This window comes from Cimex lectularius, unplaced genomic scaffold (assembly GCF_000648675.2).
Source record: "Cimex lectularius strain Harlan isolate CLEC.00 unplaced genomic scaffold, Clec_2.1 scaffold237, whole genome shotgun sequence".
Lineage (NCBI taxonomy): Eukaryota > Metazoa > Arthropoda > Insecta > Hemiptera > Cimicidae > Cimex > Cimex lectularius.
Window position 1 is genome coordinate 404,386 of NW_019392868.1, and position 13,714 is coordinate 418,099.

The window sequence follows — 13,714 nt, forward strand, 5'->3', positions numbered from 1 at the left end:
CAGGCCTCTCACCTACCTACTACCATTTTTTCAAACACATGGACAATGTTTTATAACATAAAAAATTTATGATCAAAAGTCGATAAAAAAATGTGTTTACAGAATTTGTTAATAACAAGGTCTCGAAATTCTATTCATATTAAATTCACTAGTTTCGTGGTCCGCTTGACCAATTAATAAATACAAATAATATCATACAATTAATTAAGGCTTTCAGTTGAGATAAAAAAGTCAATGGCTCGAGCGGGATTCAAACCCACGATCTTCGGCTTGATACGCCGCTGCTCTACCACTTGAGCTATCGTGACCTCGATCCACTCGGACACTAACTTCCAATCTCAACCCCACCTTATGAGTTTTCCCTCCTTTTTGCCATTTTTCAAATGTCGTGTAATCTATGAGCAAATGAGTCATGACATTTGGGATAAGTGTATTGAGAGTGATGGAGGATATTTTAATTATTAAAAGATGTTTAAAATCATTTATTTTATTAGTGACCTTTTCAACTAATTTTGTAACAATAAACACAAAAGTCTTCTATGAACTATAATTTATTTGTTAACTCTAGAATATATTTTGTTTGTCATGCATATTTTATATATGTTTTTCCCATTGTTTTTTTTTATTATGTATTAATAACATTTTTTAGTATTAGATGTTGTTGAAAACATCAAATGGAGGATTCTTAATTCGACGAGCATCCAAGTGTCATGGAAGGGCATAAAATCAGCGTCCTATTACTCAATATTCTACTCGCTCGATCCGTCTGCACCTTTGAACCTTTGGCATCAGGAGAACATTTACAAAAATCAGACATCTGCCGAGGTAAAACGTAAAATTGGTCGAATCGAAAGAATTAGATTACATTGTAATACTCTTCACCAGCTGACCGGACTTAAGAGCAACCACGAATATTCGCTGAGGGTGAGAGGCGGCTCTAGCTCGGGCACAGGCCCACTTTCGGCGAATGTTTTCTTCACTCTGTTTGCGGATATTGATCGGCCTTCAAATGATGAAAACCACCAGCCTTCAGGATCAATTCAGTCCGATCAGTTTCTAGGTACACCTTTTAAATATAATCTACTATTTTTCGTGGTCCGCTTGACCAATTAATATCATTCAATTAATTAAGGTTTTTAGTTGAGATAAAAATGTCAGTATCACGAGCGGGATTCGAACCCACGATCTTCGGCTAAATACGCTGCTGCTCTACCACTTGAGCTATCATGACTTCGATCCACTCGGACACTAATTTCCATCTCAACCCTCCCTTTTGAATTTTTTTGAAAAATAGTGAATTTAATGGATTAAAATGAAGTATACTTCACTATAGCTCTATGGCCATTTCATTTGTCGCCGAGAATCAAATAGATTACATGACATTTGAAAAATGGCAACAAGGAGGGAAAATTCAAAAGGTGGAGTTGAGATGAGAAGTTAGTGCCCAAGTGGATCGAAGTCACGATAGCTCAAGTGGTAGAGTAGCGGCGTATCATGCTGAAGGTCATGGGCTTCCTGCTTGTGATACTGACTTTTTTATCTCAACTAAAAACCTTAATTAATTGAATTTTTAAATATAGTTCAAAAAAATTTTTAAAAATCAGTTTTATGTATAAATGTATATTCTTGTTTCAGGCATTGTAGTAGGTTGCGCTATAAGCATTTTGTGCATATTATTGTGCACTGCTAGTTTGCTTTATAAAAGGAGTTGTAGTAAAAACCAAGGGCAAATTTCAACAAACGGCAATGGTCAGTGTTCTTCCGAACTTGAAATGCAAGCTCTTACACAGCTTGTCTCTAAGGTAAATATGCACCACATAACAAAAATAAATAAATATGGCTTCCTACAATACTGAAAAGTATCCTTCTTAAAGAAAAAATAATAATAATATAGTAAAGTGAGTGATAAAAAATTGACCAATTTCATTTTCATGGAAATTGTAGACCCCTGTAGGCTTTATTTGTTTTTCACATCCAATTAGGTTTGATGCCACTTTAATCTGTTGACTTATGCTAAATGAATGTGTAAAAAAATAATCTTTTCTTGCATTCAGTTTTGTCTTAAGCTAGTTTCCATTGAGTGAAAATCACTCACACAACTGTTTCACGAAACTTATCTCGCATTGTGTATATCTAGGCAAAACTGTGAAACTTTTGATGTGCGGATGTTTCAAGGTGAGCCGATGAGCCGTCGGTTTTTTTGTGCGTATCAAAATGTTTCGATTGTTTGTTTCTCTCCGTTTTTATCTACACATTTGTCTCGAGTATTGCATTAGACTTATCCGAATCACAGCTATCAAATTTTGTGGGATGTTAAAGATAAAACTCATAAGAAGAAGGAGAGAGAGGATGCATGGAAGGAAATGAACATCAAAATGGGACAAAGACAAGAAGTACAAAAAAAAGTATTGCCACGATAGAAAACGGTGATGCAGCAGTTGGCGTATTTATAAACGGCACGCTTGTCTCACGCAAACTGATTGCTCACTTTGTTTCGCCACTAGGTTGTGAAATGTTTCGCCTCGTGGAAACGGTTAATCCGAGACGGTGTTTCATGAGTGATTCTCACGTTTAGTTGTGTAAGTGATTTTTTCGCACAATGGAAAACCAAGATGTAGAGTTAAGTTAAACAATATGATGGTAAAATTTGAAATTTTGGTATATTACACCATTATTGGAAAGTTGAGTTTTCCACCACCGAAACAACCCATTTGGTGCGGTAATTAGAAATTCGAAGCTGGTGACATCAGCTCAGGAGGAAAGAGCGTTCTGGATGAAAATCATCATTTGACGAGGAAGCTTTGTAAGGCACTATTGAGGCAGGCCCAACAAAAAGTACTCCAGAATTTGCAAGAGAACTTGGAATATCCCAATCCACCATAAATCAAGGACTGGATAACTACGCTTATTACGAGTAGTTCCTCATAAGTTAACTATTGAGCAAACACAATGCCAAATAGAAATTTGTCAACATCTTTTGAAAAATTCAAATGACCTTTGGTTCATCGAAAGAATAGTTACTTGCAATGAATTGTATATATTGGAGAAACCCCAAGACCAAGAAACAATGGCTAGACTGCAATTAGCCTGCTCTACCAGTAGCTTGCAACGGTTCGACAATGCTATCTGTATTTTTGAATTACGAATGCATAATTCATTATGAGTTCATTCTAGAAGATCATTGATTCAAAACTTTTGTTGTGAGCAGTTAAATGTACGTCATTTTGACTCCAGGATTATTAAATAGAAAGTTATTCAGATATCGTTAGATGCGGTGTGATGTAGGTTTCAGAAAAACATTTTCTTTATCGTGCCAACGTTTCGATCTTTTATTGAGATCATCTTCAGGGCGTTAAATAGAAATCGAATTTTCTTTCTAGATAACGCACGACTACACACTTCTCTTTAAGGTGGCTCAAGACATGGTATTAGCCAAATGCCAATTGCTGGTGAACATTTGCCAAGTCTTGAGATGCTCATCTTGACATTCGCTAAATAGCGTGTCTACATATCCACACATGCGGTGTTTGTACAACCAGCCAGTTTGTGTGGAAACAGCGAATACGTATTTGCCAAGAGCCATGCTAGTCTCCAATGTACTACCAATGGTGATGGACAACAGTGAAACTGTCATTGCTGCAGCTGCAGTTACTGTTTTGAAGCGAATAAGGAAACCAACAATTAGCCAAATATGATGAGCACCGAATATTGTTGTTCGGCGAATAACCGAGCACCCTCCCCACTAGCCACCATTACATTAAACAAAAAATTACAGAATTGGATTGATTTGAGCTTATCCCTCACCTTGCTTATTGTCCCAGACTTAGCACCTTCCGACTACCATCTATTCCCGTAAATGGTATCTTCAAGGGAAAACTTTTAATTCTCTGAATGAGGTTCAAAATGGAGCAGAATTCTTCCATTTCCAACCCAAAGAGTGGTATTTTGAAGGAATCTAACACCTGGTCTTGAGATGACAACAATCCATAGAACACAATGGTATATACGTTGAATATAAAAACAAAAGTGTCAAAATAAAATTATTTTTAAATTAGCTAGAAAAACGGTCATTTTTTTATCACTCTATTAACTTATGATTTTAACTTCTCGAAGGTGGGATAATAGGTCATCTCACATATCATATGAGGTCTTGAGTGAGGATATGTTTATCAATCGAATTTGTTCAAAAGCAAGCCCAGTGTGAGTCTTTGCACTCACGTGAATAATCCTAAAATTTTGAAAATTCATAATGTGCTTGTTTCTTATGAGCTAGTGAACTTTTCCAAATTAATAAGAAAGCTGCCTGTCCAGGCTTATAATTATAATGAACCATTGATAAACATCTTACACTCTCGTAGCTAATCATTTATGAACTGAGTAACCCAACGCAGTTTCTTCATTTTTCCCTCTTTTTTCTCTTCTTTTTTCCTTGCTTTATTTGCCCCTCTTTTTTCATAAAACTGTTTTATTATTATTAAAAGTTTATTGTTGCATTCTGCCTACATGGCAGGAAGTTTTTACCATGAAAAGATGACAAGGGCAAATCTCTAGAAAAAAATGAAGAGTAAGCCAACTCACACCAACCCCCGATAATCTCCAATAATGCAATCCAAGAACCTCGGCAGACCCACTGACTATGCTACCAGTAACTTGAAAGGACTAACCTAATGATTCACCAATCAGCACGACAGCATATCAAACCTTATGAGTTCTAGAAAACCTAGACGAAATCTCGGAGACCACTGCCGCCCCCAACAACCTCCAAAACCATTCAGAGTTCCACTACTTTTGGTTTTGATAGACATTGAACCTACACCCCTCATCCACCATAGCTCATTAAACTTGTCCATACTAGAGTGAAGGAGGAAAAGCCCCACCCTCAAAAGGAAATTGTGCAGTAACACAACAGACAGCACTAAAATGTACAAAACATACTGCCACTATTCTTAGAAAGAAAGAGAAGAATGGCATGAGTCCAGATGTATCTATCTATTCAAACAAAATCATACATATAAGGTCTGTGAAGCCTTTCTGTAGCTAAAATGCCAGATATAAGCACTCAAACCAGACTAACCCCCTGACTACTTGATCTGGAATCTATGAATCCCCTTTTCGAGGTGTCCACTCAGGAACCACCCAGATGGCTTATACCACTGAGCTAAATGTACAATACCAACACCAGCCATACTACTTAACAGGCCATCCCAATACCAACAATCTCCAAACAATGCTCACCTCTTTCAATGAATTTAAATCTCTTATAACCTCCATTATCTTGATTATGAATATTCCTGAACTGACTGCAATATTGCATGAATGATATATACATCCAATCTGACAAACTACAGCCAACCATGGTGTCAGGATAAACTGATCTGAAATGGCCACCATGTTGATCGAACCAATAGGTGTTCAGCTAACCTCTAATACCATATCACACCATATCATCTCAGCAATTTCCATTGACTTCCTACAAATCACCTATGTGACCTGTATTCTGACCCCAGCCCAATACTTTTAACCTCATTCCTCATCCTTTGACAAAAACCTGAATCCATATGCTAGCCCCAAATTCCATACTCAATTTTGAAATTCCATCGATCTCAAAATCTCCCTAAAAACGCCTGAGGACCTGGGTGAAGTTTTTGCTTCCTTTATCACAGTTTATGGTAGGCTGTCTAGAATGCACACTTGTCAAGAAGCCACCTTTCCAACCACACATTACAAACCCCCTAACTCAAAAACGTCAACCCAGGGCAACATGGCAGAGATCATTACATATGCTCGAAACAAAGGTTGTTGAAGCCCTACTTGACCCAATGTATATTTTTTACAGATAAATATATATTTTGAAAAGTTTACAGAAGTAAGGATTGTATTCATCAAAATAATTTCTATTTGCTTTTTCCCCCTTATTAGATGTTTGTAAATAAAATCAACCTATTCACTCTCTTACCCGTGAACTTGTTTCATATTTTTCAATCAATTTTCAGCCTGTTTTTATATAATTTGTTTCAGTTTTATTCAATCCGTATTTCAATTTGCAGGGTAGTTTCCCAAATGGTCAGGCCAACGGTATGAAACACCCTTTGATTATTAACGGAGGGATACCGAATGGGATAGTGAGAGAAAAAGGGGTCAGGATAACTGAAAATCCACAGGTGAGGGATCGCTTCTGTGTGTTATTTTCCTTTTTCGGACGAAAGACGTATAATGAGAAAGTGCGAGTGAGAATGTCGACGATTTGTGCATGACGAAAGCCAAAATTCTTTGGAGTACATCTGTGGTATTCTGACCCTTTTTTCTTATAAACTTCAGTTATTATTGGACATAAATAAATAATTTCATATAAATATAAAATAAATCGTTTATGCATTTCAGAAAGTACTGAGGGCTGTTAAGTAAGGTAACTTTTAAATAATAACCAATTTCATTTAGATTCAAATTAAAAGTCAATTTGCATTCCAACAAGGGCAGTAATAAATATAACTGTTTTAATTACTGACAGCATTTTCTCACATATTTTTTCTGTGCCAAAAGTGTTTTACAAAGAAAGCACAAGAATTCTCCCTAATCATAAGAGTCAATTTGTACTCTGTATTAAAAGACAGATTAGAACAATTAGAATGTCAAGCTGTGAGTGTTTATAGTAGAAATACTAATTTAAAAAGAATTAAACATATAAAACTCTTATCTAGTAGAGCCTAGATTTATAAGCAATAAAAATCCTCAAATATGTCATATAATATGCAGTAAAAAAAACCCTGAAAGGGATACACTCCAAATGACGCTCATCATGATTAGCATCCACAGCGCCTATCTAGTTTCTCAACCATTGACGTGATCCGATGGGTTGCGACGGCTGGTCCTAGCCGGTTCTGGCTGAGTCCCCTTGTTGAGTCCTAGCTTCCCCCATATTGCAGTTACGTTTTTCAGATTTGTGGGTGATCGCTCCTACTAATTTACAGGCTGTTTTCTATGGCTGTTTAAACTATCTTTTTTTCTTACCTTAACCACTAGAACTTATTCTATGTCAAGGACCTGCTTACAACAAGAGAAAAATTTCAGAAAATAACCAGATCGAGACGCTCAAATGGCTGCAGTTTAAAACAAAATATGCGCGAAAGAAAAGAAAAAAAAGGAAAACACGCAGATGGCCGGCGATGACCTCAGCTGTTTGTGTGGCCTATAAACTTTCCACTTATATATACAAAATAAATAATTAAACTTAATTAAGTGCATGATCTGACTTAAAATTGCCAATGAGATACATTTTAAAATTAGTTTCTGTAAAACTACAGTTTTATCCCTAAAAAATATTTGTAACTTCAAAGACATTTTGGGAATGGGAGCATCGAATAATATGCCAATTATTTCAAGGAAATTCTTTTGTGTAAATCCAAATCAAATTTTGTCTTTTTCATTTCGTGTTCTTAGTTGCGGAGTTTGTTTTTATTTTTCTATTTAATTATTTTTATCAGCTTATTCTTAATTATACACAATTTTTTTGAAATGAAAAATTTGTGTCACAGGCGGGATTTGAACCCACGATTTACGAGTCAAAATGGGAAGTTTGAGGCATGGACAATCGAAGTCACAGTAGCTCGAGTGGTAGAGCAGTGGCGAATTTAACCAACAGTCGTGGGTTCGAATCTCATCTCACCTGTGACACAAATTTTTCATTTCAAAAAATTGTGTATAATTAATTGAGTAATCATTTTTCTAAGAAATCAAAAATATTCCATCTTCCTATTTTAGAAGAAGTTAAATCCCCATTTATGTTAGGTTTACTAGGTCGAAAATATGAGAGAGGACAGAAAACTTTTTTTTTTGTTTCTTTTTTTTCAAATGAGGCCCTTATTTCCATAATATGACTATGTCAGAAAGAGTAATTTTTCAGGCAAAAACTGCACTCAGAAATTTTGGAAATGGGAGCCTAGAATAATATGCCAATTATCTCAAGAGAATTCTTTTGAGTAAATCCAAACCAAATTTTGACTCTTGTCTTTTTTATTTCGTGTTCTAAGTTGTCGAGTTTGTATGTATTTTTCTAAGTAATCAAAAATATTTCAAATTTTCAGTATTGAGAATAAAGTTTGAACCACCCTATTACGGAGGTATGATTTGCATAAATATCTGATGACTGTAGTTGTGTTAACAGAAAGAATATAAAATTGCATACAAATCTGGGCTCTACTTGTGGCTAATATGAGCAGTGGGAATCACCAGTGCCAGTGGACAGTCTGAGGTCTTTTTTGCTGCATACCTGAATTTGCTGTCACCACTCACACTAATAAATTCATTCACTCAATGTATTAACTAACCCAATTACATTTTCAATGTTAAAGTATCTCTTTTTCACTTTTTTCTCATGAACACTCTGGATCAAGGCATGGTCTCGAGAAAAAAGTGAATTAACAAGCTTTTGGCAGTCCTTGGCAATGTTAGGAGTGAGTTGGTCTTCAAGGAAATTTGAGATCGCCTGTAAAAAACTTAAATTTGTCAATCTGTAGACATATTTAAGGTTGATTTGTCCTGATGATGATCTTAAAATATATCAAAAGCTTGCCAGTAACATCTCAATTTGCTTTTTTTTCAAGACCATACCTTGAATGTAAATATTCAATAGAAAACCCATAATTACGAAATTTCAAGAGGCTTGCTTTGCTCTCTGAACCGAGACGTGACAGCCTTCCATTATGTCCAATGTTCTTATTGAGCGGCCTTGAGTGGGTGTAAATCATATATGGCCTACTCGGAGTCATAACATTAAAATCTCTTTCTATTAATTAAGGTTTTTAGTTGAGATAAAAAGTCAGTGTCACGAGCGGGATTCGAACCCACGACCTTCGGCTAGATACGCCGCTACTCTACCATTTGATCTATTGTGACTTCGATCCGCTCAGACACTAACTTCCCATCTCAACCTCATCTCTCGAATTTTCCCTCCTTTTTGCCATTTTTCAAATGTCGTGTAATCTATTTTATTCTCGGCGACAAATGAAATGGCCACGGAGAGCTTTAGTATTCTTCATTTTAACTTATTAAATTCACTAGTTTTCATGGTCTGCTTGACTAAATAATATCTTTCTATTAATTAAGGTTTTTACTTGAGATAAAAAGAAATTATTTAGCCAAATGGACCACGAAAACTAGTGAATTTATAAGTTAAAATGAAGAATACTTCACTACAGCTTTCTGTGGCCATTTCATTTGTCGCCAAGAATCAAATAGATTACACGACATTTAAAATGGCAAAAAGGAGAGAAAATTCAAAGGTGGGGTTGAGATGGGAAGTTAGTGTCCGAGCGGATCGAAGACACAATAGCTCAAGTGGTAAAGAAGCGGCGTATCTAGCTAAGGTCGTGGGTTCGAATCCCGCTCGTGACAATGACTTTTTTATCTCAACTAAAAACCTTAATTAATAGAAAGATATTATTTAGTCAAGCGGACCATGAAAACTAGCGAATTAAAATCTCTATTCTTCTAAGACCATCTGGTCGATTGAGTGACAGAATCAATGATCTTATTGTTCATATTTCAAGGGAATCATTTTATGAATATTTTTGGTTGATTTAGATATGATTACTCACTATTGTATGAGCGACTGGTTAGTTTATTGTTGGATTGGTTTTGAATTCTGGGTTTCCTTATCAAGGAAAGTTTGTGGGAGCTAAAGTCAAACTAGAGTCAATAAAAATAAACAGTAAAGAGCATTTTACTCATACCTAGTTGTTAACAATTCTATATTCCATCCGATAATTTGAAGAAGAAAAAATTAAATTAAAGAAATTACTTTTTTATTATTTTTTTGGCCTCTATTTGACAAAGTAAAAGAAAAAACTGGAATAGGGAGAAAGTTTTTTAATTTGTTTGAATGTATGAAGTGTGCTTGTAAAAACCAAATAAAAATTTGTCAAATTAAATAGCTTGTGAAGAGGAGTAATAAATCATTTATTTATTTGTCAGAGGTTGGAAGGAGAGTGTGGAAGTAGTCGGACGACAGACGAAGGAGACAGCCTCCTGAGCGGGCCCGACCCGGAAATGGACAACGAGGAGACCCACATGACCACAATCGGCTCCTCGTTCCTCAGCAAAGAGCTGCCGCCGGACGACGGATTTCACGAGACTTCGAACCTAACGCCCAACTGGTAACGGCCGCAATCACAAACCGGCAAAAGCAATACAGCAATACCACCGTCAAGTACAAAGAAAGTGAACAAATGCGTTTATAATAGAAAGTCGACACACTATTGCCTCTCTATTAGTCTTAAATGATAGTTTTAAGTTGCGCTGTTCAATTCGAACCATCAGCAAACGTGAAGCTTCCCTATGTTCTTCCTACAGTACTTTGTTATTTGCTTCTTTTGTTTTATTTATTTTTTTCTTTTTCTTCGGATTAATGCGGGTATATTCAGTTCGATTTTACAGCATTGTTTTAATTTTATTTACGCGATCAATTTGTTCTAGTTTACTAGGTTTTAGATTTTATGACGATTTAAAGTACAACACTTTTTTTTTTGTAAATAGTTTTTCAATTTTTTTTCTGAAGCAATTTGTTCCTATTACGGCAGAATGCACTATGTTATACAGTTTATCTTTTAAAAGAACATTTTAGTTGTTTGTGTTGTTTTAGCCGCCTCAATGTTTAGCAGGTTTTAATTTTTTTTTTTTTTTTTTTTTTTTAATACGTAGTAACTTTAGGCAAGTTAGATTACTGCTGATTCAAACAGAGTTATTCAACTATCAGTAAGTAATCCATATACTTAAATTTTCTTGTACCTGATTATTCTTTCCATTAAAAGAGAAAAAAATAAGATTATCGGATTATTTTTTAAAAAGTTGTACAAAAAAAGAATTTGATATAATAGAGAGTAATGAACATCCTTAGGATTAACATTGTTTCTATTCAGTTTGTTTTATTTCTCTATTTTTGGTGGTAAAAATATTTCCACAACTTGTGAATTTGAACAATTGAATATAGCTGTTTTAAATATACATTAGACTGAATGAGAAAATGTTAATAAAAGGAACAAAACTTAAGTTTCTGCAAATGCAAGATGATATATTCTTATAAAAATATCGAGAAAAAGTTAAATCTCATGTCGGTAGCTTCCAAATTTACTTAAAAACCACATTTTGTCTTGACGTTGTTTTATATTACAAACAAAGAAACAACACAAAATTATTTTTTAAGAGATCTAAAAATGTTAAATTGTTTTATGAAAATATTTTTGAAAATGTGAACGTTATAAATCATGAGTATTAGGTTTTTATTGAGGCACTTTTACCGTGAAAGGCCCAATTTTTATTTGTATATCGTTTTTAATGTTTTGAATTTTATGTGGTTTCCGTCCAAATTGGCTATCAGCGTTGGCATGCTGATGAGAACGAAATTGCATAAGTTAGTACAGGTTGTTTTTTGTAAGGATAAATCACATTGCTATAACAGTATTGCTCAATGAACGGAGATATTCCAGTCATGAACGGTTCATTCCTAAACATACCTCATTTTTATTACTCGGCCATCGCCATTCCTTATGTTACCTATTTTCTGTCGCATTGAGGAGAAATCACAATACCTCAGCTGCTGTGATAAGTTCAGTCGGATCGCCACAGTGCATTACAGTTCCAAACGAAGCAATATAAAATTCCGGTCTTCCATAACGAAAAATAAGTTGACTACAGAATTTTTTTAAAATTTCCAACAGTTTACTGTGGCCTTCCATTTTATTCTAGTTAAAAAAAAAGGCTTTTTTTTTAATTCATAGACACATGCCGTTTTTCGAACCCCTCAGTTGCTTGTCTTGAGCAAGGACAATTTGTAAAGAAATCTCAGCCCGATAAGAGTCAGTTTTGCATGAGGGCTTTGTGAGAATGCGTCGGTGAGCTAGGCTGCGACAGATCTGAAAATACAAATAATGCAAGTTACTAAGAACGACTGTGCTGTCATGTGTAACAGAAAATATATGTGAAAACCCAGCTACCTCAATAATTAACTATTTGCTATTAAGTGGACCTCTCAGGGATTTGGTTGTAGCGATTCGCCCAACTTTTTAATCACTTTAAAGTGTTTGTAAAATGTTCCATGCACTATTTAAAAATGCATGTCTTATCGAATAATTAATAATATTTAAAATATAATGTTGAGAAAGTGTATATTAAAAATAAGTTTTTTGTTTGTTTTTTTGTGCTGTTTTACGTCAAATTCAACAAGGCTTTTATGTGACAGTGTGAAGTACAAATTACTCGGCCTACGTCAATAAACAATTCAGGGATAATATGACTAAAAATTTGGTCTAATTTAAACAAGGGGTATAATTTTTTTAAATATCGCCTTTTTATAAGCACAATAAATAATTTTTATTAGCTTAGAAATGGTGTTCTAACAAGGAAAAGAAGCAGGGGGAGAAAACAAGAAAAAGTCACCAAAGAGCTATAAATTGAAAATTAATTGTATATATAGTGTTTAATATAATATATTTTCAGTCTATGTGTGTAAACTTTTCTAGCTTAGATAGATTTAATAGATCCAAGAAAATAAAACCTACAGGTCATCTAGCTTGTCATTAGGAATTGCCTAATGTGCCAGTGCGTTTTACACAATGCCTTTTTGAAAATTAAAAAAAAAAAATCTAATTGCTCATTGCTTGTCGACACAAATTTCATTTCATTTGGAACAAGCTGTGTTCAGTATTTAAAATAGATGCCTAGACCGCTCATTTATGTTAAAAAGGAAACAATTGCACACTTAAAGTTACAAGAAAAATGACTGAATTGTGTGCTAGCATTGCCTTACAGTTTTGAATTTGTTTTTCTTTTCATTTCATTTATAATTATTTTTATTAAGTAAAACAAGCATTATCACGACACTTTTGCTCAGTCTTATATTGCATTTATATAAATATATAAAAGTTTTTGAATACAAATTTAAATTGTTATGAAATTGTAACATAGCTTATTTCATCATTATAATGTATTTATTAATGTAATAATGTGGAAAATATACAATTGCGAGTTTTTAATGTTCTATTATTAAGTAAGAAATGGGCGAATCGCTTCAACTTTGTTAGTTTGTAAGTTTTAGGCCTTGTGTGATGTGAGATGAATGTGCCATAATCTCATGCCGTCAAATGAAAAGGGCCTCTCTGAACCTCGGCACTCTTGATAACGATATTTCAAAACACGAGTCCACTCCGTTTCCATTCTGGAATGCATCAGATTCTCTTTATTTGTGATTCGTTCGCAATTGGGAAGACGTGTGTCTGCACAAATGTCGTAACCTTGTACAAAAAAAAAAAAAAAAAAAAAATTGGAAAAATGGTGCCTTTGTTTAGAGTTTGTGTGGTAAAATTCAATAGTCGATTTTTAGAATTGTTGATGTCAAGTCTGTAAGGGAAAAGCCTTTTCCTTTGTTCTTTGGGTTAGTTGAGATGAAAAAAAAAAAAAACCACCAGCGAACCTCTTTTTATATGTATTTTTGGAATTTCAAGCACATTTGTGATTTAAAAGAAAAAGTACATAAACAAATTTATGGCATTCCCTTATTTTATATATCTAGTTTTATCAAACTGAAAGTTTATCAAGTTGTACCATTCAGTTTTGTATGCATTTATGTGAGAAAATATGCTTGAGTGATATTCAGCGAATGGGTTATGTGAAAAGTGTATTGTTTTATGCGTATGTATATGTTCAGGCCATCACACTAGGCTTA

General features: G+C 34.5%; 1 protein-coding gene across 3 annotated transcripts in view; it reads left to right on the forward strand.

Moving 5' to 3' along the window:
- LOC106668346 (protogenin-like) overlaps window positions 1-13,450 on the forward strand; it is a 384,394-nt gene extending 370,944 nt beyond the window's left edge. Inside the window, exons 16-20 of one of the 3 annotated variants that reach the window (XM_014397008.2) lie at window positions 650-825; window positions 886-1,060; window positions 1,636-1,802; window positions 6,048-6,161; window positions 9,970-13,450. In XM_014397008.2, the coding sequence (XP_014252494.1) occupies window positions 650-825; window positions 886-1,060; window positions 1,636-1,802; window positions 6,048-6,161; window positions 9,970-10,155 (818 nt within the window). In that variant the 3' untranslated portion in view covers window positions 10,156-13,450. The remainder of the gene's footprint in view (window positions 1-649; window positions 826-885; window positions 1,061-1,635; window positions 1,803-6,047; window positions 6,162-9,969) is intronic. The other 2 variants (XM_014397009.2, XM_014397010.2) reach the window with 2 other exon arrangements.
- Window positions 13,451-13,714: the final 264 nt, after the last annotated feature.